Raw genomic sequence first — 26,938 nt, forward strand, 5'->3', positions numbered from 1 at the left:
GATGAGCTATTACCAGCAGGAGAGTGAGTTTGTGTGTGTATGGGGGTGGGGGGGATGTGAGAAAACCTGGATTTGTGCAGGAAATAGCCCAGCTTGATTGTCATGCACATTGTGTAAAGAGTTGTCACTTTGGATGGGCTATCACCAGCAGGAGAGTGAATTTGTGGGGGGGGTGGAGGGTGAGAAAACCTGGATTTGTGCTGGAAATGGCCCACCTGATGATCACTTTAGATAAGCTATTACCAGCAGGACAGTGGGGTGGGAGGAGGTATTGGTTCATATTCTCTGTGTGTATATAAAGTCTGCTGCAGTTTCCACGGTATGCATCCGATGAAGTGAGCTGTAGCTCACGAAAGCTCATGCTCAAATAAATGGGTTAGTCTCTAAGGTGCCACAAGTCCTCCTTTTCTTTTTATTTTTTACACTCAGCTGTCTCGCCACCTAGTGGCAACATGTAGGAAAAGCGAGAATTTTTTTTCAAAACAAATCTATTTTTTCTTTCAACTGCAATAGCAAGGCCAGGCTTGGAAGCCAGGCCTCACAATGGGAGGAGACTGGGGCCTAGTGACTAGAGCACGGCAGGCCGCAGGTCAGGACGCCTGGGTTCAATTCCAGCTCTGGGAGGGGAGTAAGATTTGGCTGAGGGTTGGGAGTCAGGACTCCTGGGTTCCCCTCCCAGCTGTGGGAGGGGAGCAGAGTGTAGGGGGTTAGTGCAGCAAGACGATGTTACCGAGACCCAAGATTCCTGGGTTCTCGCCACCTCAGCCTCTACTTTAGCTTTTGCCTTCCCTCCGAGGCTGGTTGGGTCACTGATGCTCAGGGGCCAACCACACAAGCCCAGGCAGGAGGCAATTCCACCCCCAGCTAATGCCACAAACCCAGCACAAACCAGCAAATACAGAGGGATTTAGACAGCTTAACGAAAAACCTCTATGCCAGGGCTGGAGGAGAGCAGATGGCTTGACAGCTCCGTGAGGAGGGGAGGGTCCACACCGGCATCCACCCCCACTGTCCTCCTTTGCCAGAATACCTTCAAAAACCTTGCCATGCGTGGGCAGCTGAGACCACTGCTCGTCATGCCCATTGCTCCCTTCCGTCCCCAGCGCTTGTCCTGGATTGGAAGCTTTTGCGGGCAGGAACTGCCTTTTGGGTGGTTATGCAGCACTTTGCAATGGACTTGTGTGGGTATGAGGGTCTCGTGGTTTGAGCAGCGGGGCTTGGAGTCAGGATTCCACGTAACTAGTGGACAACATTGGGGGCTGCTGGGAATCAGGACTCCTGGGTTCTCTTGGCAGCAGAGGGCGCTCCAGTGGTTACAATGGCAAGGCTGTGACAGAGTGGCACTGTTTGGGCTTTTTGAGTCGGTGGGTGCCCCCAGAGCTCCCCTTAAAAATGGATCCCTGGCACAGAAGCATGGTGTATAAGCTGAGCTGTTGGTCCGATCCAGGTTGGCAGGGAGGATACCAGGGCAGATGGGCCCATTGGTCTGATCTGATGCAGCAGGGAGCTTGGGACACAGGCTCGAGGGGCTCATTGTTCTGATCCAGGCAGGCAGGAACCGGGCTCGGTGGGCCCATGGCTCTGATCTGATATGGGAAAGCAGGGCATGGCGCTAGACTGGCCCACTGTTCTGCAGCTAACTCCTGGGTAGGTAGGTGGGGAAACACCCCTCTCCATGCTGATCCCCAGAGCGCCCTCTGCAGGGGGGACTGTGCCACTGATCTCTCAGTTCAAAGGACCATGATAGTCTGACCTCCTGAAGGGCTGAGACCCAGATCCCCACTGCCTTAGCCCCCTGCCCTCAGCCCCGGACCTGGCAGAGTTGTTGAAAAGCACATTGAGCACAGCGAACACCGCACTGCAGCACATCAAGTACAAATAGCCACATTTATCACCCTGGGCGAACAGGAAACAATTGCTCCACCGAGATATTTTATTTCTTCTGTTTTCTTTTAAATGAGCAAATGTAGTGGCTGTTGGAAAGTATCAATACGACATATTGCAAACAGGGAAATATACTAGTTGATCAGAAGTACTGGGGTTAAGAGCCCAGGACAGCATCTTTAACCAGGACCCGCATAGGACAAAACTGCTACTGTTTATATATTGCTGGAAACCCCAAGTCAGGATTCTGTTGTACCAGGCGCTGCCCAGACAGAGACTGGCCCTGCCCCAGCTGGGATCAGGGCCCTGTTGTTCCAGGCGATGCCCACAGAGAGAGACAGTCCCTGCCCGAGCTGAGATCAGGGCCCTGTTGTTCCAGGCGATGCCCAGACAAACAGTGAGAGACCATCTCCAAAGAACTTACGATCTGTCTAGACAAAGGCAAAATTATTCTCATTTTAGAGAAGGGGAAACTAAGGCACAAATGAGGTGACTTGCCAATGTTTCTAGCAGAGCTGGGAATCAAACCCAGAACGCCTAAGTCCCAGTCACATGGCCATCTTCCCCTGTAATTGCCTCATGCCTGACCTGGGATGAGACATGTCATCAGTCTCTGCCTCTTCAACCATTGGCCTCTCAGCTGAGCGTGATCACAAGGGGTCACTGGGGAAAGCTGGCCTGGTGGCAGAAGTGGGGCTCAGAGCTGTGGGTTCAATTCCTAGCTCTACGACTCCCTGGATAAGCCTCTCTTTTTGCCTCTGTTTCCCCACCTATAAAAGTGGGCTGGTATTTCCCCACCTCAGAGGAGGCAGGATAAATTCAGGAAATGTTTCGATGATGCAGCCATGAAAATTGTGAATCACCTGCATTTTCAAAATTCAACTTCAGCCAGTCCAATGGCAGAAGGGACCATTACATCATTTAGTCTGACCTCCTTTGTAACCCAGAGCAGTGAGTTCACCCTGGTCCCCCTGCCCTGAGTCCAGTAACATCTCAAATGGCATCCAGCCTTGACTGGAAGCCATGGAGAGGATTAACCAACACTTCCCCAGGCAGTTTGTTTCAATGGTTAATCCCTCTCAGGGAGAAAAACCAGTGTCTTATTTCCAGCTGGAATTTGTCTATCTCTAATGTCCAGCCACTGGTTCTTGTTATGCTGTGGTTTGAAGCCACGTAAGTTGTTAGATCATCTTCTTTGTCTCCAAGGGGATCCTGAAAAGCAGGACGGGAACGAGAATCAGTTGGGAGCGGGTTTGGAGATATGTCCTGGAAGAATCAAACCACTTGAGCTGGGTGGTTTGCTTGGAAACGTAGCAAGGGCTGGGAGCTCCCGTGGGTAAATCTGTGATAGGGTGCTTGTACAGCAAAGTGAAAGACACACGGCCGTTTAGGACAGGAAGTGAAGACAGCTTTATCTAGAAGGCTTTGGAGAAGTAGGATGGAGTAATTCATGCTGAAGTTTAGCTGGAGAGGTAGAGCTAAGAGAAAAAGGTATCCCAAAGCATGGATTCACAACACTGCCACAGCACACTGGGGCATCGGGGCCAGCCCTGACTGCCAGGGGAGCTCCCACCCCTTGCAGCACAGCGCCCCCCAAGTGCCCCGCTGGAGCACTGGGTCCAGCCCTGACTGCCAGGGGAGCTCCCACCCCTTGCAGCACAGCACCCCCCAAGTGCCCCACTGGAGCACTGGGTCCAGCCCTGACTGCCAGGGGAGCTCCCACCCCTTGCAGCACAGCGCCCCCCAAGTGCCCCGCTGGAGCACTGGGTCCAGCCCTGACTGCCAGGGGAGCTCCCACCCCTTGCAGCACAGCGCCCCCCAAGTGCCCCACTGGAGCACTGGGTCCAGCCCTGACTGCCAGGGGAGCTCCCACCCCTTGCAGCACAGCGCCCCCCAAGTGCCCTGCTGGAGCACTGGGTCCAGCCCTGACTGCCAGGGGAGCTCCCACCCCCTGCAGCACAGCGCCCCCTAGTGCCCCGCTGGAGCACTAGGTCCAGCCCTGACTGCCAGGGGAGCTCCCACCCCTTGCAGCACAGCGCCCCCTAGTGCCCCGCTGGGACACTGGGCTCAAAGATCTGACAACCAGGGGACAGCCGCTCTGCCAAGTGCACCGGGACAGGCCCAGGGTCCGGGTGCTGCCTGCAGGAGTGGGGGCAAAGCCCGGTGAAAGACGCACCGATCCCTTCCCCATCCTGCTTCGGGGGCGGGGCACTCTCCCAGCAGCAGCCGCCGCTGAGAGATCGCGCAGGTGGGGGGGGGGGGGGAGTTCTGAGCCCCAGATCACGCGTGGGTCCGTCCCACCATGTTGCAAGGTTCCACCCCCCCCCCGGCCCGACACCACCAGGCCGTCACAGCGTTGCATTGGGGGGGGGGGCTCCCAACGTCGCCCCCCGCCCCGCTTCTGCCACGGATCCTCGCAACCTTCCGTCTCCTCCTTCCTCCCTGGCTGGTTGTCACGTTCGATGGGGGCAATATTCCACCCCCCACGTTCCTTCCGCCACCCCCCCCGCCCCCCCCCCGCCTCCGCCTAGATTGTCTCAACGTTCCATCGGGGTTCCCGACGTTCCACCCCCCACCTCCGGCGACTTCCCGACGTCCCCAGCCCCCCTCCCCCACCGCGTACATTGCCGTCACGTTCCAGCAGGGGGTTCCCAACCGTTCACCCCCCCCCCTCCCCCAGCCCCGCATCCACCCCGGCCGGCGGCAGCGTTCGATCCGGGGCTCCCCGGCCACGTTCCATCCGCTCCCGACCTCGCGCTGGGCCGGCCACGTTCCATCCGGCCCGCCGCAACGTTCTGTCCCCTCCCTCGAGACAGTAGCAACGTTCCATCTGGTGGGGAGAGCGGGGGGGGGTGTCCCCAAACTTCCTCCCGCCCCCCTCCCTTGCCCCCCTCTCGCAGCGCCCGGCCCGGGGGCTCCCCCAAGTTCCCATCCGCTCGCCACGTTCCACCCCTCCCCCCTCGCTCTCCTTCCTTCCCTCCCCCCCCCCCCGCGATCGTCGCAACGTTCTATCCCCTCCCCCACCCTCCTCCCCGGATTGTTGCAACGTTCCATCCGCTGCTGCCGCCGCCGCCCGCGACGCTTCCCCGGGGCCCAGGCCGCGCTCGATCGGCGGCTCCGCCGGCTCCCCCCTCACGTGTCCCGGGCTCCCAGCTGGGGAAGAAGGGAAGGGGAGGGGAGGGGGGGAGAGGATCGCTCTCGCTCTCCTCCTCACATGACCCGAGTGTTTGTCCCCGTGATCAGCGCCTCGGCTCCCGTGTCTCCTCCGCGTCCCCTCTGCCTCCATCCGGCGTGAGATTTAAACTCACCCGCCCCCCTTCCTCTCCCTCTTCTCCTTCCCTCCCCCCCCCGCCCCGGCCTGGTGCTGAGGGGCCTCCCCACCCCTCTCCTTCCCCCCTTCCCCTCCCCCCTCCCCCCTCTCCCCCCATGGACATGCTGGATCCCGGCCTGGACACAGCCACCGCCTCTGCTGCTCCCAGGTAAGGGGACGAAGGGAGGAAATTCCCCACCCCTCTTCTGGGGGGGGCCGATTGCTTCCCACCCCCTCGCTGGGCCTGCGGAGGGGCAGGGTGGGGGAGGGGAGGGAGCCAGCCATGATCCTCCTGCAGCGGCGCGGAGAGGGGGAGAACAAAATGGAGGACGAGGCAGAGAGAGAAAGGGGGGAAGGAGGGGAAAGGGGGTGGGGGGCTGGGAGCCCAGTCGGCTGGGGGGAGAGGAGGAGGGGCCTTGAGTGTCTGTTGGGGAGGGATGGGGGCAGAGTTGGAGGGGGCTGTGACGTGGGGGGAGGGGAAGGGTTGGGGCAGGGAGTTGGGGGGTGGGGCTGTGATCTGGGGGGCAGGGAGTGTTTGGGAAGCAAATAGGTGAAGGGGCTGTGACATGGGGGGGTCAGGGAGTGTGTGCCGAGGGCGGGAGGCGAGGAAGGGGTCCGGTGATCTGTGTGGCTTGTGCCTGGAGTTGCGGGGTGGGGGAGACAGACAAAGGGGGCCACGGGTGAGAGTGAGCTGGTGTCAGGACTGGGGGGGGGCGTATGGGAGGGAGATAGGGAGGGCTGTGATCTGAGTGGATTTGTGTTGGGGGGGCAGACACAGGAGTGAGGGCTGGGCTGGGGTGAGCTGGTGACAGGACTGAAAGGGGTGCAGACAGAGCCTGGAATCTGGGGCGCCGGGGTGAGACAGGAAGAGGGGAGCACCTGGGGTCTGAGTGAGCTGGCGGGGGAGGAGGGAGCTCAGGGGGTCTGTGAGCTAAGCGAATTGGTGTCATGGGTTGGGGGGGCAGACAGAAGTGGCAGCTGGGGTCTTAGTGGCTCGGTGTCGGGGGCCGGGAGTGTGAGGAATGAAGAAATGGGGTGGGAGGGGGCAGAGGAGAGGACTGGGGAAGTAGGTCAGGGAGGGGGAGGGCTCTTGTTAGCGTTGGGGGGCCAGAGCAGGTAGAAGGGTCCTGTGACCTGTGCGCGGTGGGGATGGGATGCCAGGGGAGCTGAGCAGGGGGAGTTCACCCCACCAAGTAATTAGTTCCCAGGATCCCCCCCCACGCTCTAGGTGGCTTGGGACGGGGTCAGCACTGTGACGGGGAGTGGGGCGCCAATGTAGATGAGATGGGTCCATAGACGGTGGAGTGGCCGAAAGAGACTGCAGAAGCCTAAGGGTACTTGATGCCCAGGAGAAAGAGGTGGGGGGTAGAGAGAAGTGAGGGGGGAGGAGGCCGCTGTGCTGGAAGTGGGAGAGGGTGCGGTTAGGGAGCATCTTCTGGTGATCCTCTGTGTCAAGGGAAGTGAGGTGGGAGCTGTTGGGGAGCGGGGCGGGAAGGATTCTAGGATCCGCCTGAGTTGGGGGATGTGGGAGGTCGAGGGGGGGGGCCAGACGGAGGTCCCCATGGGGAGGAGGGAGTTGGGAGGCTCGATCCGTGTCCTGCATTTGGGGGCAGCCCAGGGATGGGAGGGTGTCGCTGTAAGTGTGCGGGGGGCGGGGTGCACACTCTGGACCAGCTCAGTGGACTCTGGGGGAGCTGCGGCCCCTTGACCCCAGCTGGGATCAGGCCCCGGTGACTCCGGGGGAGCTCTGACTGACCAGCTAGGGGTCTGGCCCTGTATATGCAGACTGTGAAGAGGTCATTCACACTTTTAGGGGTCTGTGGGGGATGAGACAGGGACTGTGTTGCCTGTGATCTGTGTCCACGTCTGAGACCCCCTCTGGGGATGAAGGGCAGAGCGGCTCCCTACCCCCCCTCCCCCCAGCTGCTCTCCTCTCCTTCCTGGCGGTATAAGGCAGCTGACAAAATTCTCCAGCCCTTACCCTCCTCCATAGGCTTAGCAAGAGTATCAGGACGAGCCAGGAATTGACGGACATCTGGAAGGAAACTTGGGTTAATATTCTCCAGAGCCAGGGACATTACTGGTCCTGTGGGAGTGGGTGCCCCACATTGGCTTGGCTCCCTTGCCTGAGGCTCCACCCCCCCTCCACCTCTTCCCACCCCCACTGCTCCCCTGAGAGCCTCCCTCCCTCGCTCTTTTCTGCCCCCTTCTACCTTGGGGGCCATGAGGGGGCAGTGAGGAGCCAGTGGCGGGGGCAGCCCCACTCAACAGCTGGAAGGGGGGCAGGGCCAGAGCTGAACAGCTGATTGGTGGCCTGCCCCAGGGCCCCCAGAGCAGCAGCCCTGTGGGTGCTGAGACCCCCTGTTTTTTCTCCAGGGGTGCTTGAGCCCCTAAGCACTCAAGGAGTCAGCGCCTGTGAAGGGAGCTGGGCTGTAAATCAAAGCGTGGCCCTCGTAATAATCCCTGCCTCTCGTCTATCACTTCCTAGCTGTGATCTCAAAGCACTTTGCAAAGGAGGTCGGTGTCCTCCCCATTTCACAGGTGGAAAAACCAAGGCCCAGGGAGGTGAATGGAGACGCCCTGGGGCTGGATCGTCTTTTGGTGGAAAGGCGAGGCTGCGGCGCGTCCGTTGTGTTGCCCCAGCGGGCGACTCTGCCCTTGTGATCGCTGGCAAGGCGAGAACTCCGGGCGGGGGCCTGGGCGCTGTTAAAGCCATTGAGTGTCTCGCAAAAGTTTTGGTGCTGCGGAGTCTGGTCGTCCTGGAGAACTTAGGGGAAAAGATTTCACGTTGGGAAGCGAAATGGTGTAGAGTTGAATGGTGCTGACCCCCCAGCACGGCACCAGGGGGCACTGTGCTGTAGGGGGCAGGCAGGGGGCGCTCCCCACAGACAGTCAGGACTGGCCCCAATGCCCCAGGGTGGCGCTAGGGGGCGCTGTGCTGCAGGGGGTGGGATGGGTACTCGTCCTGTGGACGATCAGGACTGGCCCCAATGCCCTAGGGTGGCACTAGGGGGCGCTGTGCTGCAGGGCGCGAGATGCTGACACATCTGGCTATTGTCAGAGTAGATGGGTCGCTGCGGCTGGAACTAACTGTGCCCACGGGGACTGAAGTGAATAGGTCCCATAGCCGCTCCCGGCTACAGCTGGCAACACTGGATGCTGTGGAGATCTGGGGGGCTCCCCGTGCCATGGCAGCTTTAATTAACCCTGCTAGTGGTCAAGTTCCATGGTTACTGAAGCAGCCAGTCCCTGCCCCAGCTGAGATCAGGGCCCCGTCGTGCCGGGCGCTGCCCAGACCCGGCGAGAGACAGGCCCTGCCCCAGCTGAGATCAGGGCCCCGTCGTGCCGGGCGCTGCCCAGACCCGGCGAGAGACAGGCCCTGCCCCAGCTGAGATCAGGGCCCCGTCGTGCCGGGCGCTGCCCAGACCCGGCGAGAGACAGGCCCTGCCCCAGCTGAGATCAGGGCCCCGTCGTGCCGGGCGCTGCCCAGACCCGGCGAGAGACAGGCCCTGCCCCAGCTGAGATCAGGGCCCCGTCGTGCCGGGCGCTGCCCAGACCCGGCGAGAGACAGGCCCTGCCCCAGCTGAGATCAGGGCCCCGTCGTGCCGGGCGCTGCCCAGACCCGGCGAGAGACAGGCCCTGCCCCAGCTGAGATCAGGGCCCCGTCGTGCCGGGCGCTGCCCAGACCCGGCGAGAGACAGGCCCTGCCCCAGCTGAGATCAGGGCCCCGTCGTGCCGGGCGCTGCCCAGACCCGGCGAGAGACAGGCCCTGCCCCAGCTGAGATCAGGGCCCCGTCGTGCCGGGCGCTGCCCAGACCCGGCGAGAGACAGGCCCTGCCCCAGCTGAGATCAGGGCCCCGTCGTGCCGGGCGCTGCCCAGACCCGGCGAGAGACAGGCCCTGCCCCAGCTGAGATCAGGGCCCCGTCGTGCCGGGCGCTGCCCAGACCCGGCGAGAGACAGGCCCTGCCCCGGCTGAGATCGGTTCTGTGGTGCTAGGCATTGCCTCGACATGCAGCAAGAGACAGGCCCTGCCTAGGGAACTTCTAATCTAAAGAGGGAAGCCTGGTGCATGATGGGAGATGTAGTCCAGTCTATCCTGGAGAATGTGGTTCCTGAACTACAACTCCTGGGAGGCACTGCGGTAGCATTTTCAAATAACCCTGTTTCAGGGTCCCCAACACAGGGACTTTTGGGGGTGCTGGGCAGCCCCCTCTCTGGGACTTGATCCTCCTTTAGTCCCTAATATTTGAGCCACTCCCAAATTTATCCTTCCAAGCCTGGAAGGTGGGTTCCCCATTCTGCTGATGGGGGAAACTGAGGCACAGAGGTCCAAGGGAACAGGTGGGAGGTCTGTGAATAGAACCCAAGAACATGGGGTCTTAGCCCAGCACCTTCGCCCCAAAGCCACCCTGAAAGACCACCCAGCGGGTCTGCACTAAGTCACCGGTGGATGAGAGGTGGGCGTGTCTCACTGGACCTGCCAGGACAGCTGGGCTGGAGGAGCAGGCCTGTCTGCCCCGTGGACTCTCCTAAGGGGAAAAAGTCTCCAGGGGCAGCCATAGCCGCACTTCTTAGCTGTTCCTGGGATGTCCAGGCGGCTCGGAGAGGCCTGTGTGAGCGATCATTACTCCCTCAGGGAAGGGATCTGTTGGCGGGAGGCCATTAGAGGGGGGCTTGTAGTGTCCCCTAGTCCTGTGTGTCTGTGAAATAGCTCCCATTGGGTGTATATTCCAGAATAACTCCTCTGATTTCACCATGGCTTTTCGCCAATTTCAAGGCCAGGCAGGGCCATCTGATCATCTGGTCTGAGCTCCTAGGTAGCCCAGGCCAGGGAATATTGCCCAGGTCCCCCTGCACTGAGCCTCATACTCTCCCAACTTCCCCCTGAACTGCATAAGATCAGAATCTGACCCATTTATTAGTAGTATTATTTTAAAATCCGTTCTGTATGTATCCCATTCCCCGGTTTCTATCCCCTCTCCCCCCATAGCCAGTCCGTACCAGCTGCAAGTGGATTGGCGTCAGCGCCCTCTAGAGAGGAAAGGCCCCATGTCCCATTCCCTGCCCCACTGAGCCAGCCATCCCCTCCCACCCCCCAAGCTCTGGGGCCAGATGGGGAGCTAAGGCACCCAAGAGGCCATACGCTGAGCCAGTCTGTTCCTGGATCGGAGCCGGTGCCCAGACATGGCAGGCACGTCCCGTTCGGGGCCCTTTTGCATGCATTTCATAACGGGATACATTTCACAAGGGCATTAATCGGTGTGTAATGTCCACCCCCAACCATCGTCCACGTTGATCTTCTGCAGGGATACAACCAGGGGATCTAAAAGCGTAAACGCCTTCCGAGTGACCGGAACAACCAGATCCAGTGGTGCAGAGGAATTAACTGACTCAAAGTGCTATGCCTGATCTAGCCACTAGGGAGTGACAGTCGCTCCTCCTTTGCCAGGCTTACCAGGGCAAGAAATGTGGTTGTTACTTACTGGGGGGGGCGGGGGGGGACCCAGGGTCACGGAGTCAGGAAAGACCCTCCGAAAACAAAGCTTTAAGTGCAGGGTGCACAAATTGTGGGCCCACACTAGCGCCAGGCAGCCACGTCACCGAGCACCCGCCCGTTGCCTTCATCTGATCATGGTGGCCCTGTGTTGGAAAGGGAATGGTCAGTGCCGGTGGCTCCCAGGCACACACGAAACTGACCGGGTGGAAAGGAAATTGACCGATGGTGTAAGTGGCTGTGTGAGTCTCCCTGCAGCCTGTGCTCTGCTCATCCAGGCGGGAGCGTCTCTGGGCAGTTGCATACCATGCTGGCATCCAGATAGGGCATGGGCATTATCTCTCCCTGCCAGCGGGAAGGATTAGATTTCAACCCGTTCTAATACCTCCCGGCATGAAACCCTGTTTCGGAAAGCAGCTGTCTGAGCCTTCATCTGCGGGAAAGGAGAGTAAGTCGCCGCATGCATTGTAGCTAGAAGCTTCTGAGAAATAGCTGGGTTGGATTTCAGGATCCTTTGTTTGTGTTTATGGTAGGACCGACAGGCACTGTTGTCAATCACTGCACAGACACACTGTGAGAGACCATCCCTGCCCCAGCTAACCACTAGACCCCACTCGCCTCCCAGCGCTGGGGATAGAAGCCAGGAGTCCTGGCTCCCAGCCCTGCCCTGCTCTAACCCACTAGACCCCACTCCCTTCCCAGCCCTGGGGGTAGAACCCAGGAGTCCTGGCTCCCAGCCCCGCCCTGCTCTAACCCACTAGACCCCACTCCCTTCCCAGCCCTGGGGGTAGAACCCAGGAGTCCTGGCTCCCAGCCCTCCCCTGCTCTAACCCACTAGACCCCACTCGCCTCCCAGCGCTGGGGATAGAATCCAGGTGTCCTGGTTTCCAGGAGTCCAGTTCTGGGTCCGTCTCATCTCTCCCTCGTTTTCCCCAGTCTCAGCTGGGACAGGAAGTCTGGTAGAGCCAGGAATCAAACCTAGCTCCCACTCTAGTTCCTCAAACACTAGATCATCTTCCTGCTCTCTACCGCTCTTGAGATGGTAGCAAGTGCTGGCAAAAGAGATCAGGCGAAACTGATCCAGCCAGAAATGCAGCTGCTTCTGGGGTGAGGTGCTTCAACAGCGCACAGCAATGCTGCAGAGTGTAGGACAGGAGACCAGGGGAATCCTGTAGCAGATTAAAATTTAAGGATGAGGATGTGGGGGGGAATTAATAGCTCTTTCCAGTAGTCCTTGTGTCCTTGGAGAATGAGGGTCTTCTCCAGCAGTGAACTGGGTGCAGGGAAAGAGGTTAAAATATTGTCAGCTGGGTCCTGGGAGGTGTTTGGTTTCTATGAAATCCGGTAGCTTGGTGGCATTGGTTGTTGGGTGTGTGTTACCCCCATGGCAGAATTCTGCCTGGTCTTCTCTGGCTGAGGGGCTGAGATCCATGTTGCATGGCAAACTGTCACAAAGTGAATTACAGCCTCTTCTTGCAAGAGTGGCTACGTGGAGGTTCTCCTCCATCTGGCGTCTTCTTGGAGAGCAGGGAAAGGGGAGTGGGATCTGGTGGGTTAGAGCAGGGGGGCTGGGAGCCAGGACGCTTGGGTTCTCTCTTCCACTCTGGGAGGGGAGTGGGGTCTAGTGGTTAGAACAGGGGGAGCTGGGAGCCAGGACGCCTGGGTTCTATCCCCAGCTCTGGGAGTAAAGCACCGGCTGAAGCGGCTCCCGCTTGTGTTGTCTCCTTCTGTCTTCCAGCCACGAGAAAGGACAAGAAGTTGAAGAAGGAGTCGAGCTGCAGGAAGGTGAGGCGAGGCCAGGGAGCCCTGTCGCCGTCCAGGTGCTGCGTTGCTGGGAGCTTGGAGCTCCTGCTTGGGCCATTTAAACCAGCGGGGTGGGACTCGTGCAACCCTGTCAGCCTCCCCCTGCTCTAGCCATTAGACCCCACTCCCCTCCCAGAGGTGGGGATAGAACCCAGGAGTCCCGACTCCCAGCCTCCCCCGCCCCGCTTTGACTCCATAGGTCATGCTGCCTCCCCAGAGCCGGGGTGTGAACCCTTCCCCCTCCCTCGGTGGGGTCCTGTGTGAGTGACTGGTCTCTCCTGGCTCCCAGGGGACGTCACGAACGCCGAGGAGCAGACAGCAGTGGCCATTGCTAGTGTCCAGCAAGCAGCCTTCACAGACCACAATATCCAGTACCAGTTCCGCACAGAGAACAATGGAGGACAGGTGAGAGACGCTAGGGGGCTCTGCGCTACAGGGGGCGGGGTGAGGCTCTCCCCTGGCAGGCAGGGCTGGCCTCGATGCCCCAGCGTGGCACTAGGGGGCGCTGTGCTGCAGGGAGTGGGGCGGGGGCTCTCCCCTGGTGGTCAGGGCTGGTCCCGATGCCCCAGCACGGCACTAAGGGGCCCTGTGCCGTCTGTGGATTCTGTTCACATTTCTCTATCCCAAATGATCTTTCCTGTCTCCCTCTCCTCCCAGGTGACATACAGAGTGGTCCAGGTGACAGACAGTCAGCTGGATGGACAGACGGACGCAACGGGAGCCGTCAGCGTGGTCTCGACAGCCGCCTTCGCCGGGGGCCAGCAGGCTGTCGCTCAGGTGGGGGGCGGGTCTGCGCCCGGTTTCTAACCGGGGCTTAGTAAAAGGGACTGGGGAACGAGCAATAGCTGGCCCCTCTAGTGCATTCTTCCTCCATAGGTCTCCAAGCGCTTTGGAAAGGAGCCCAGTATCACTGGCCCCGTTGGAGAGATCGGGGAAACTGAGGCACGGAAGGGTGAAGCAGGGCCAGAGATGGAGCTCTGGAGTCCTGAGACTCAGGCCAGTGGCCTCCCCCTTGGGGAAGCTCTGATTAGTTCTGAACAACGGGCTCAGCAGATAGCCCGCGTGGAGTTAATTATAAATCACGCTGCAAGAGTGGGCTGTATTAGGTGTATTATGGTAGTGTCCATGGGTCCCAGCTGGGGTCAGAGCCCCGCTGTGCCGGGCGCTGCCCAGACGCAGCGAGAGACAAGCCCTGCCCTGGAGAGCTCAGTCCCCACCTGAAAGATGCAGCGGAGCTGGGAATGGAACCCAGGTGTCCCTGTGTCCCCACCATCCTTTCCCTGTCTCGGGGAGCTGGAGATGCTCTTGGGTTACAGCCCCCCCGCCCCAGTGCTTCGCGGTTTATTTTTAGCCTGACGTTGCGGGGGCCTCTTTGTTCTCCGCGAGCGTGCACTCGCTCGGATGTGGTCAGGGCCAGGCCGTCTCATGCAGCTGTGGCTGTTGGCTGCACCGGGCGGCTCGGGGCACAAGCCCCAAGGAGCGAAGCAGGTGCCGTTCTCATGCAGCCGAATGCGGGCTCCGCCGTCTGGATTGTCGGCCACTTGGGACAGGGGCCAGCACCTGGCACCGGGGGGGTTCTGGGCCAGCACTGGGGCTGATGATAATCCTGCCCTTCGCCCCTGACTTATCTGCACAGGGCAATGGCAGAGTAGTTCCCCGGGAGGTTGTGGAGTGAAAGCGGTTTGAGTCCAGAACAGTGTTTACACGGGACCCTCTTCTGGACTAGCTTTTGGGGTCTAACCCCTGCTTCTCAGGTCCAGCTGTGCAGATGGCCAGAGGGCGAGCCCCTCCGCTGTGGGTGGGAAGGGAGGGCTAGTCACTGCCTCGCTCCGTAGTGTCTCCAGCAGCCTCTCCTCTTGGGCAAACGCCCCCCGGCTCTGTGGCCAGCTTCTCCTTTTTAATCTGCCCTTTGCTGGGGAGCCCAAGCTCTGCCGCTGCACCTAATTGGCGTGGGTGGGATGGGGCGCATCCCATCACTAGGCTGTAAAAGGCAGTCTGGCCTGCTGGGTAGAGGGCTAGTTCGTTCCCGGCTTGATCTGCCTGGTAACGGTGGCCAAATCCTGTGGCTCCGTGCCTCAGTTTCCCCATCTGAGCCATGACGATAATGGTGCTGGCCGCGTGTAGGAAGCGTTTCCACCTGAAGAGCTCAAGCGCTAGAGAAGAGCTCGGGGGTCCGATGATGCTGGTTATTCGTTCTCTAACCATAAAATGGCCCCAGGATTTTTCTTTTTTCTTTTCTTTTCTTTTATTTTCTGAAAAGCCTTAAAAAGTTGGGTCTTGGCCTATGTAAGCAATGTCGTGTGGGGGTCACACTTACAGGCTGCAGGGCTGTGCCCTGCAGAGCAGCTGCTCTGGGAAGGACCCAGGAGTCCTGGGGCACCAACAGCCCATGAGCTCCCCAGCATTTCTGTGGCTAAGAGGGCGAGCACCCCGCTGGGCTGGAGAAGAGCGAGTGGGAGCTGGTAAGTGGGGTCCCCTCTGGATACAGCATGGGGGACGCCATGACTGGAGACTGCGCCCAGCTCTGGGGGGATGCACGTCAAACAGGACATCAGGAAATCGGGGAGGGCTCAGGGAAGAGCGACGGGGACGATCTGAGGGCTGGAAAACCTGCTGAAGGAGCTCGATCTGTGGAGTTTCTGCAGAGACGGCTCAGAGGGGACTAGATCCCGGTCTATCAGAGTCTCCCTGGGGAGGAGATTTCGGGGAACAGAGGGCTGGTTAGCTCGGCCAGGACAGGCAAAGCGGGAGCTGGCAGATTAATTTAGGCTGGAAATAAGGGGCAGATTTTTAACCGGGAGAGAATTAACCCTTTGACTGTTCCAAGGGACCTGGTGGGATCTTTATCACCTGGATGTCCTGAAATCTAGATCTTTCCACAAGACCCTTTGCTTCAGTTCTTTGGGCCAGCCCTGACAGCCAGTGGAGAGCTTGCACCCTGCAGGGCAGCGCCCCCTAGCGCCGTGCGGGGGCATTGGGGCCAGCCCTGGCTGCCAGTGGAGAGCTTGCACCCTGCAGGGCAGCGCCCCCTAGCGCCGTGCGGGGGCATTGGGGCCAGCCCTGACAGCCAGTGGAGAGCTTGCACCCTGCAGGGCAGCGCCCCCTAGCGCCGTGCGGGGGCATTGGGGCCAGCCCTGGCTGCCAGGGGAGAGCCTGCCCCCTGCAGCATAGCGCTCCTCCCGGCTTCCCCACGTCTCGCCGGCGAGATCTTCCCCGTCCTCTTACTGACCACACTGAGGCAGAAGAGGGCGACTGAACTGTAGATCTGGGCTTCAGGGCAGCGATCTCCGGCTGGTGGTGGGGTCAGGAGGAAATCTCTCGGGGGCAGGTCATTCCATCATTGACCACTAGGGGGTGCCTTTGTCTGAAGCAGCTGGTTCTGGCCAGTGCTGGAGACAGGACGCCAGGCTAGATGGGCTCGTTGGTCTGATCAGAGGGTGGGGAAGGATATCAGGCTAGGCCCCGCTCCCCTCCGAGAGCCGGGGATAGAACCCAGGAGTCCTGACTCGCTCCCCTCACCTGCTCTAACTGGTGCCCTCTTCTCCTCTTCTTCAGGCTGTGATCCAGAACCCGTTCAGCAATGGCGGAAGCCCGGCCGCAGACGCAGTCAGCGGGGAGGCCCGCTTCGCGTATTTCCCTGCCTCCACGGTGGGGGATGCCACGGCCGTGTCAGTTCAGACCACAGATCAGTCGCTGGCACAGGCTGGAGGTGAGAGGACTCCACCAGTTTCCCAGGGCTGGAAAGACTGGGGGGGGGGGCAGGAAGGGTGGCTGGGTCTGTTTGCTTCTAAGACTCAGGACTTCTCTACTCTGCAGCTGGGCACATGGCGGGGTGGGGGGGTAAAGACGCCTCGCCGGTGAAGGTTTGACCGCTCTGGTTCACGGCTGGCGTGGTGTCATCCGCAAAGCATGCTGGGAGGATGGTGTGGCTGACCTGGAATATCTCAGCCCTGCTTTATTTAAAGGGAAGGTCTAGAAAGGGTTAGCAGAAATGGGGAAGCATTTTGGGAGACGGAGGGGGGCTCTCTGGAGACCCAGACAGTGTCGGTGCGTCAGTCGCATCCAAGGCAGCCTCCTCCTCCCCCAGCGGCGGGCTCAGGCTCTCGGCAGACTCAGGCAGCGTTGCGGCGTCGGTCACACTCAGAGCAGCTCCCCCCCCTCCCAGCGACGGGCTCAGGCTCTCGGCAGACTCAGGCAGGTGTCAGTTTTGCTCACTCATGCTTTGGAGCTTTCCCCCGGCCCCCGAGGAACAGAAACCCCTTTTACTGAACGCTGAGGTTCTGCAAAGTCACATGAGTCCAGGAGCCCAATCCTGAGCACGTGGCTAGAGCATCTCACCCTTAATCCTTAATATGAATTGCGCCAGGTATTTGTAGTGGGGGATGGGGCAGAACAGCTTCCAGGCTGTATTCCCAGGTCCGCAAAGAACCACCCCAAAACAGGCTCACGCCCCAATGACTTCCTCTTCCCCTTTAAATCCTCCTCAGCCTGACCCAGATCTAGTGAATCTCCGGGATTGAAATTTGGGCACGAGTGGCTGTTCCTGATTGATTATTTCCCCCCCGACCCTTGTTTAAATGACCAGCATCCCAGCAGAATAGCATCATCATCAGGCTGTTAATTGCCCCCTTGTTACAGCCGTTTCTGGGGTCTGATAACGAGACCCCGAGGCATCTAACCTGGCTGCAGCGCCAACCTTCCCCTTCTGTAACCTGGAGGGCAGCTCAAGCCGAGCCATTCAGATCGAACGTAGGCAGAGTCGTTCAGAATGGAACCCAGGAGTCCTGGCTCCCAGACCCCCCCGAGTCTAACCCACCAGACCCCACTCCCCTCCCAGCGCTGCGGATAGGACTCAGGGGTCCTCATTTCCAGGAGCCCAGTTCTGAGTCTGTCTCACCTCTCCCTCTGTCTCCCCCAACAGGCCAGTTCTACGTGATGATGACCCCCCAAGACGTGTTGCAGACAGGGACGCAACGCACCATCGCTCCTCGCACCCACCCGTACTCCCCGTATGTAGCCCGTGAAGTTGGGGTGCGGGGTGGCCCCAAAAATCTCCCATCTGCCTGCAACTTGCCCAGCTTCAGCTATGTGGGGAGGGGGTCCCCCATGGGGCTGGGATCTGCTTGCTGGGGGAGGGATAGTGGATCGCTGGGGGATCGCACAGCTCCTCTCTCGGCCCTTGGGATCCTGCCCAGCTTCCCCCCTCCCCCAGCTCCTGCTCTAACCACCTCTCCCCAGCCTCCGGGGTTTCCTGGCTCCTCGCTGGGTGCGGCCCTGTACCAGCACCCGCTGCCTAGGTGTGCCCAGCAGATCCTTCCCCTCTCCACCAGCTACGCCGAGCAGCACCTCGCCAGGAGCCAGCCAGCCACAGGCAAACCCACCTGGGCCTGGCATCACCCATACAGGGCGTCCGCCTTGCAGGGGATTAGAAACCCCTGCAGAGGAGCCAGCCTGTGACCAGGGGGGTTAGGTCCCAGGACCGAGTGTGCGACTGGGGGTGGGCTCTCAGGAAGGGGGGCTTGGAAAGGAGTTTAGACACTGAGAGAGACACCGCTGCCCCCTGCTGGATGGAACTGGACTGTGTGTGTGTGCCTACTGCCCCCTTCTGGATCTGGATCTGCACGCCCTGAGTGAGTGTGAGGAGGGAGAGCGAAAGGTCAGTAGCTCAGGATGGCCTGGACTCCGCATGGGGGTTCGGTGTCAGTTCAGATATTGTTTTTGCCCCTCTTATAACTCCCTCCTCTCTCTTTGTGCCACCCTAGGAAGATGGATGGGACGCGGACGCCCCGTGATGAGAGGCGGCGAGCCCAGCACAATGAAGGTGGGTGGCGGGCTGAGATCCCGCTGGTCTTGTGCCCCATGGCCCCGTTTCACCCCACTGATCCTGTGGCTTCCCCGTCCCAAACACGGCCCTTTGTGCCCTTGAGATCCTTGATAGGCAGATTGTATCTGGCTGGGCTCCCCCCCGAAGCTACCCACCCCCTCAGCCAAGTGTGAGAAATGTCTTTTCTCTTTTAGTATAATCTCCTGGCCCTCCACAGGGCCCTGAGATCTCTGGCCAACTGCTTTTAATACCCCAATGCAGCCTGTCCCGGGCAGCACACCTGGGTTTGGGAATCTCCATCCATCCTGGAAGTGCAAATAATGAGAGAGAACGTGTGTGTGGATGAAGAAGAAAACAAGGGGGAAATTCTCTCTAGACAGATCATCTCCGGGCTGGGATATCGGGGTTCTGAAAGGCTCTTAGAGGGGTGCGCTCAACCTGTATCTAACAGGGGGATCCAAGTCTGAACAGTCATGACTGGGGCCAGCAGAATGTTTTCTATTGAAATGGGATTTTGATGGAAAATCAGGTTTTCGGCACAACAGAACTTACAGTGAAAATTTTCTTCCTGTGGAAAATTTTGATTTTTTTTCCCCCCACAAATTGCTGAGAGTCTGAAAATTGCCATGGTTTGGCTGAAATATTGAATGTCTAGATTCTGAAATGTAGAGCTGGTCTGAAAACCGACTTTCCATCCAGCAAAATGTGTTGAGACATTAACATATTCATCCCATGTCTGGCCAGAAAGCCAAACCATTCATGGTTTTTGCCATACAAATATTTAAACTGCCATTTGGGGGTCAGTATGGACCGTTTTCTGTTTTAAACATTTTTTAATATAAAAAAATTCAAAAGGAACCATTTAAACTCTTCCATTGGAAAGATTTTTGTTTTCTAAAATTTTTTAAACAAAATTTTGTCTGAATCAGTCCGATTTCACAAAACGTTTTGGGTTTGTTCAGAAAGGAAGTATCCGGTTGTCTTTTTATCTACCAGTTGTACTAAAATTCCACCACATGGCCTCATGCCTGCTGGCCTCTAAATTGAGCTCTTTGGTCAAACTACATCTCCCATGATGCACTGTGGTGCCTCATGCATTTTTCTCACAGAGTTGATCTCTCTGGTAATACTACATCTCCCATGATGCACCGCGGCCACACAACTGCCATGATACATCTTCTGACCAAGAGGGCAGACCGTGGTGCATCATGGGAGATGTCGTTCAGCCAGGGAGATGGGTCTGTGGGGTGGTTTGGAGCAGGATGCACCCGGACTACAACTCCCAGAAGGCCCTAAGCAGCTTTTCAGAATTTTGGCCAAAAACTCAATTTTTATTTTTTCATTTTCATCAGCCTTTTCGCCCCCCCCCCCCCCCCCCCCCCGTTTTCCGATCAGCTCCAGTTCTGCTGCAACCTGCCCTGTGGCTGGGCCGAGGCGCCAGGTGGGGGCGCTGTGCGTTAACCATCTGTGTTTCTCTTCACCCCCCCCCCACCCCCACCCCCGCAGTGGAGAGGAGGAGGCGGGACAAAATTAACAACTGGATTGTCCAGCTATCGAAAATCATTCCAGACTGCAACACTGACAACAGCAAGACGGGCGCGGTGAGGGGCAGGGGCTGGGCCGGGCCGGGAGGGGAGCATGGGGGGGGTGATATTTGAGGGAGGGGGCAGCGGAGACTGGAGCGGGGAGCTCCCTGCGTTGGGGGAGGGGCATATACTGACACACACCTACCGAGAACAGACTTCATGGGGCAGCTCCCACCAGGCCATGAGGAAGCGAGGAGGTGATATTTTGAGTCTGCTTACCGGTTTGTTTATTGTAGGGGGGACTCGGAACCCTTGGGGGTTTCCACGCCCTGGCTTGGTGGTGGGGCGGGGTGGCTTGGTGGGTGCTCGGGTTATTGTAGGGTCTCGGGGTCAGGGCTCTGTGCGTGGTTTGTTATTGTAGGGTCTCCTGAAGGCGCTGGGTCTCCAAAAACACTGGGTTGGTTGTTGTGTAGGATGACTGGCAAAAGGCTAATGTAGTGCCCATCTTTAAAAAAGGGAAGAAGGAGGATCCAGGGAACTACAGGCCAGTCAGCCTCACCTCAGTCCCCGGAAAAATCATGGAGCAGGTCCTCAAGGAATCCATTCTGAAGCACTTAGAGGAGAGGAAAGTGATCAGGAACAGTCAGCATGGATTCACCAAGGGCAAGTCATGCCTGACTAATCTAATTGCCTTCTATGAGGAGATGACTGGCTCTGTGGATGAGGGGAAAGCAGTGGACGTGGTGTTCCTTGAGTTTAGCCAAGCTTTTGGCACTGTTTCTCACAGTATTCTTGTCAGCAAGTTAAAGAAGTATGGGCTGGATGAATGAACTACAAGGTGGATAGAAAGCTGGCTAGATTGTTGGGCTCAACGGGCAGTGATCATAGAATCATAGAATATCAGGGTTGGAAGGGACCCCAGAAGGTCATCTAGTCCAACCCCCTGCTCGAAGCAGGACCAATTCCCAGTTAAATCATCCTAGCCAGGGCTTTGTCAAGCCTGACCTTAAAAACCTCTAAGGAAGGAGATTCTACCACCTCCCTAGGTAACGCATTCCAGTGTTTCACCACCCTCTTAGTGAAAAAGTTTTTCCTAATATCCAATCTAAACCTCCCCCACTGCAACTTGAGACCATTACTCCTCGTTCTGTCATCTGCTACCATTGAGAACAGTCTAGAGCCATCCTCTTTGGAACCCCCTTTCAGGTAGTTGAAAGCAGCTATCAAATCAATGGCTCCATGTCTAGTTGGCAGCCGGGATCAAACAGAGTGCCCCAAGGGTCGGTCCTGGGGCCGGGTTTGTTCAACATCTTCATGGATGATCTGGAGGATGGCGTGGATTGCACCCTCAGCAGATTTACAGATGACACTAAACTGGGAGGAGAGGTAGATACGCTGGAGGGCAGGGATAGGATACAGAGGGACCTAGACAAATTGGAGGGTTGGGCCAAAAGAAATCTGATGAGGTTCAAGAAGGACCAGTGCAGAGTCCTGCACTTAGGACGGAAGAATCCCATGCACCGCTACAGACTAGGGACCGAATGGCTCGGCAGCAGTTCTGCAGAAAAGGACCTGGGGATTGCAGTGGATGAGAAGCTGGATATGAGTCAGCAGTGTGCCCTTGTTGCCAAGAAGGCCAACAGCAACTTGGGCTGCATTAGTAGGAGCATTGCCAGCAGATTGAGGGAAGTGATTATTCCCCTCTATTCAGCACTGGTGTGGCCATATCTGGAAGATTGCGTCCAGTTTTGGGCCCCCACTACAGAAAGGATGTAGACAAATTGGAGAGACTACAGCGGAGAGCAATGACAATTATTAGGGGGCTGGGGCAGGGGATGTACGAGGAGAGGCTGAGGGAACTGGGCTTGTTTAGTCTGCAGAAGAGAAGAGTGAGGGGGGATTTGATAGCAGCCTTTAACCACCTGAAGGGGGGGGTTCCACAGAGGATGGAGCTCGGCTGTTCTCAGGGGTGGCAGACGACAGAACGAGGAGTAATGGTCTCAAGTTGCAGTGCGGGAGGTCTAGGTTGGATATTAGGAACCACTGTTTCACGAGGAGGGTGGTGAAGCCCTGGACTGGGTTCCCTAGGGAGGTGGTGGAATCTCCTTCCTTAGAGGTTTTTAAGGCCCGGCTTGACAAAGCCCTGGCTGGGATGATTAATTGGGGATTGGCCCTGCTTTGAGCAGGGGGTTGGACTAGATACCGCCTGAGGTCCCTTCCGACCCTATGATTCCGTGCCTCTTGGAGGATGCCACACTCACTGTGGTGGCACGGGGCCAAGGCTGTGCACTGATTTTGTTTTTGTACGGTCTCCCAGGCGTGCGGAGGGCGGGAGGAAGGATTACAGCCTGCCCCTTCCCAGCTGTACTGGTGCCCGGGTGGAGATCCTGGGAAAACTCCCTGCGGACAGTATCAGCAATCCGCTCAGCAAATCCATCTCCCTGCCAAGGGGTCCTGGGGCATGTGAGAGACCCAACAATAACAAACCGGTGCATTTGGCGCCCACTGCTTCCAAGAGGCCCCACAATAACAAGTGGAAACGGAGTGATCACCAGGAGACCCTTCAATAGCATACTTGCCCAGCGCTCCCACAAGACCTTATAGTGAGACACTGGGGCCTGACAGGACCCTACAATAACAAACCCAGGGATCGCAGAGCCCCGAGTCCCCTGGCCAGACCCTGCTGATGTGTTTTGAAGGCAGGAGGCAGTGGAGGGGGGAGAAAGCAGATTAAAAACCCCCGTGTGCGTCATTCCTGGAGACCCCCAGAGCTCTCTGGCTTTGTTGCTGCTCTTGGCCAGGGGATGGCAGGTCCCCTTTGGCAGGGAGGCTGATGTGTATTGGGGGGAGATCGGTGAGGAGGCTGTTGGGTGGGGAGGGACATTTGGTGGGAGGGAGTTCATGGTGGTGGTGAGGTCCTGGGGATCTTGTGGTCGCGGGGGCGGGGAGAGGCAGGGGGTGCAGTGGAGACGTGTTCCAAAGATGTGGAGGGTGATTGGAGGTGAGGGGGAGGTTCCAGGGGGGGCACAACTGGGGGGGGTTCCAGGTGGAGGGTTTGGTGGAGGGAGATTCGGTGGAAGGGGTCCTGGGGGGCGAGTGGGAGGGGGGAATTCAGTGGGGAAGTGTTCTGAGGTTGCGGGGGGGAATTCAGGGGGGCAGGACTGGGGAGATTATGGGGGCGATTGGGCGTGTGTGTCGGGGGGGGGGGTGTTGTTGGAGGGTGCTCCGGGGTCCTGGTGGGATTTCCTGGGGCAGGTGGTGGGTTTTGGGGGTCAGCTGAGGGATTGGGCGGGGGGCCCAACTGGGGTGGTGGGTTGGGGGTTCGGTGACCGGGGCGGGGGGTTCCAGTGCATTTTGTGCTGAAGGCTTCCCCGTCCGGCCGTGCAGAGCAAAGGGGGCATCCTGTCCAAGGCCTGCGACTACATCCGGGAGCTGCGCCAGACCAACCAGCGCATGCAGGAGACCTTCAAGGAGGCCGAGCGGCTGCAGATGGACAACGAGCTGCTACGGCAACAGGTAGCCGTGGCGATGCCCCCTCCCTCCCCGTCTGTCTGTCCATCCCCTTATATTCCCCCCGCATCCGTTCCCCCCACGTCTACCTTTCCATGCCAAAGCGTCCCAACGTGCTGTTAACACAGCGATTGTGCGGCTGCTTCTGGAGTGGGGAACAGCCGCACGTAACACCGCACAGGCTGGATCGCCTGGCGCCAAGATGCAGCCACCTCTGGGGCGAGGCAGCTGGGGAACAGCCACACATCGCACCACATAGCAGTTTGGGCCACGGTCAGGGAGAATGTCGAACCCAATTGAAGCTGGAGCAGAAAGTTTTCGAGTCGGCGTGATGGGAGTTTGACCAGGAAACCATTATTCACATCTCTGATGCCGAAGAGAAGTCCCGGGATGTTTAATGCATTGAGGCCGGCCCTGACTGCCAGGGGAGAGCCCCCACCCCGCCCCCTAGCACTGCATTGGGGCAGCCCGGCCTGCCAGTGGAGAGCGCCCCCTGCTGAGCCCTGCCCAGCTCCGAGGTCTCACTCGTTCATTTCTGTCACAGCATCCCTGGGCGATGCTCTGGAACGGCTCCCTACGAAGCCAGGCAGGACTCTGGGGAAGTCTCCTCTCGGGGAGCAGCCTGTCTGCAGGACACACAGCTCCCCCGGCTCCACCTTCCTGGGTCTGACCTCGGAGCCTTCAGCCTCCTCTGCCCCTCCCTGCGCTTCCCACCGCGAGTCCGCCCAGGCGGGGCTCCTGGGGAAGCCAGAGGGTCCTGCCCCCCAACTCTGCAGTCAGACGGGACTCTCAGCCAGCCAGTAAAACAGAGGTTTATTAGACGACAGGAACATGGTCTAACACAGAGCTTGTAGGTGCAAAGAACGGGACCCCTCAGCTGGGTCCATTTTGGGGGGCAGGGAGACAGACAACCACGTCTGCCCTTCACTCCATGTCCCCAGCCAGCCCCAAACTGAAACTCCCTCCAGCCCCTCCTCCTCTGGGCTTTGTTCCTTTCCCAGGCCAGGAGGTCACCGGATTCCTTTGTTCTCCAACCCTTTAGCTCTCATCTGGCGGGGGGAAGGGCCCAGGCCATGAGATGCCAGGAAACAGGGTGTCGGCCATTCTCTGTGTCCAGACCCCTGCACACACCTGCCCTCTAGGGCTCTGCAATGATCATACACCCTTATCCCACCCCCTAGATACTTAAGAACCGCCTAGGGGAAACTGAGCCACCCCGACAATATTCAGAGGAAACATTAAGAACAGTCCCGCTTCGTCACAGTTTCCCTCCCTCTCTCTCTCCTGCCCAGATCGAGGAGCTGAAGAACGAGAACGCCCTCCTCCGAGCGCAGCTTCAGCAGCACGGCATCGAAACCGTGGGCGACACCCCGGGGCAGTAACCGCTTCTTCCCCACCACCACGTCGCCCTCCTCCTCCTCGGCACCGGATCTCCGCCCTTCCCCCGCCTCCTTCCCTCCCTTCTGCCCTCTGTCTGGTGCAAAGAGAGCTCCCCGTGTTCACTCGTGCGGCAAAACTCGACCCCATGGGGGGGGGCGCTGAGGTGGCAGCCGCACGGCCGGCCCCCGCTTTGCCGTGCCCCCCTCCTCTGAGCCCCACCGGCCCCCTCCCCCCCACGTAGGAAATATTAAGATTAAAGCAAACTGCGTTTTTTATAGTAGGTTTTTAACACAGGATAGCAGCCCTGGGACGTCCATTTCCCTCCCCCAGCCCAGCCATGGGTTCAAATCCTCCCCCTTCCGGCTTAAAGTTGTCCCGTCACAGTGGCCCTTCCCCGTCCGATCCTTCCGTTCAAGCCGCGGTGTGTGTCTCGCTCAGCGAGGAGGCTGTCGCCATATGGCTCCAGCTGCCTCTTTCTTTCTCAAGGCAGGTAGCTGCATGGCCAAAGTCAGCCCTGGGGGTGGGGTTCTGTGGCTGCCTCCCCCCGCCTCCCGTTTTGGACACCCGGGGGGGTTATTTTTCCTCTGCAGGCAGCAAACCTCTGAAAAATCACACCCCTTTGAAAATGTAGCAACTCAGGGGGGCAGGAATGGGGCCATCCCAAATCACTAGCCCAGTTCAGCGAGTTCTAGCCAGCTGGCGTGGCTCCGATTGGCTCGAATCCACTCGTGACTCTCCAGCTGAGCAATTCAGTTCAAACCCTTGCGGCCACCAGACCTTCCAAAGGCGGCTAGCAATTTTGTAGCTCTTATTTTATTTTATTTTTCCCCCTGCCTGTCAAATCACAGCTACCGTTTCTGAGAGGTCTGACTTCCGGGGCGGGGGGGCTTTCCGAAAACCCCCTCACAGCATCTCATGTCGGGCAGCTGGGAAAAAGTAGAGACCACGCAGCATTGCTAGCCCGTTCTCTTCCTAAACCTGTGGCTGTCCCATGTGTCCACTTGTCTGATCTGTTCCTCAGCCCTCTTTCTCTTGTAATTATGTTTTGAACAGAGGGAAGTCAGAGTGAAAACGCTAACAGCGTCCCTCTTTTATTTTATTTTTTTTTTTTTTTTGTAATTAATCTGTATTTTATTTTTTAGTTCCAAATGCGTTTGTATAGAGGTACGTCGCCTGTATCATAACTTGAACCCAGAAAGTTTAATATTTACCACGATCGACTAAATGCTTGTTTTCTGTGGAGGGGTTTTGGCAGATATATACCGATACATAATTTTTTTAAAAAAAATTATAAATTCAGCAGTCGATCGCACAATCTTTGGCTCGGAATCAGGAGATCTCTTCAATCCCCTTCTCTCGCGATCTTCAATTTGGCTTTATTTCTCTTCTCGAAGCACGAGATTTTTTTTTTTTTTTTTTTTTTGGCTTTTTGGGTTGGTTGATTGTTTTTAAATAAGCATGGCTCTAAAAATCCGAAAATTCGCAAAACCCACCAAAAAAAAAATTTATAATAGCGAGCTTTTAGCTTTGGGGTTTTTTTTATATACCGGCAAAACAAAAAAAAAAAAACAAAAAAAAAAGAGAGAGAAGCAAGGCTTTCAGATGGAATTGGAAATATTGTGTATCCTTTTTGTCCTGGTCCCTGCGGAACGTAAGAATGAATGAATCAAGGAAAGAAAAAAAGGCAAATCAGATTTAAGGAAAAGAAAAGGAAGGGGAAAAAAATGTGGATTGAGTTGAATTGCAGCGTTTGAATGTTGGAAAGTAGGAAATTAATTCTGTTTATATATAAAAGAGGAAAAAACTGCACAGACATAATATTGTATCAGGTCATTTCCTTGTGGTTTTACGGTGTGGGGAGGGGAAGGGATGGGGGTTGAGTGGGGTGACCCCAGATCTGAGCGGGGTGGGGGGCAGTTGCACAGAAGGATGGTGGTGTCTGGCTGGGGGGGCGGGGTCTGCAGAGCGATGGGGTATCGCTGGAGGAGTGGAGTTATATGGAGGGGGGGACAGTGCACGGGCAGGTGGAAAGATGGAGGGGTTGGGGTGCGCACCCCCAGCTGGAAAAAATGGCTCTCAGATCTGGGTGCACACCAGTGTCCCCTCCTGGGAGGACTCGGACCTGTCTCTGTTGAGGGTTGTCGGGCTTTGTGTGTTGCCGCTGGCTGAGAGGCATGGAAAGGCTCAGGGCGTGAATGTGGGGTGT

The 26,938-nt window shown here is 58.0% G+C and overlaps 1 protein-coding gene across 2 annotated transcripts; it reads left to right on the plus strand.

Moving 5' to 3' along the window:
- Positions 1-5,291: 5,291 nt before the first annotated feature.
- Positions 5,292-26,550, plus strand: USF2 (upstream transcription factor 2, c-fos interacting). Of its 2 annotated transcripts, XM_084613592.1 has the most exons (10): positions 5,292-5,363; positions 12,428-12,474; positions 12,782-12,897; positions 13,150-13,269; positions 16,048-16,201; positions 17,414-17,501; positions 18,255-18,313; positions 19,823-19,917; positions 23,230-23,358; positions 24,645-26,550. In XM_084613592.1, the coding sequence occupies exons 1-10, from the start codon at positions 5,311-5,313 to the stop codon at positions 24,732-24,734; spliced, it is 951 nt and encodes a 316-aa protein (XP_084469718.1). In that variant the 5' UTR covers positions 5,292-5,310; the 3' UTR covers positions 24,735-26,550. The 2 variants fall into 2 exon arrangements, with proteins under 2 accessions (XP_084469718.1, XP_084469719.1); XM_084613593.1 differs by lacking the exons at positions 23,230-23,358; positions 24,645-26,550 and adding an exon at positions 20,359-20,779.
- Positions 26,551-26,938: the final 388 nt, after the last annotated feature.

This window comes from Lepidochelys olivacea (assembly GCF_965140295.1).
Source record: "Lepidochelys olivacea isolate rLepOli2 genome assembly, chromosome: 24".
NCBI lineage: Eukaryota > Metazoa > Chordata > Testudines > Cheloniidae > Lepidochelys > Lepidochelys olivacea.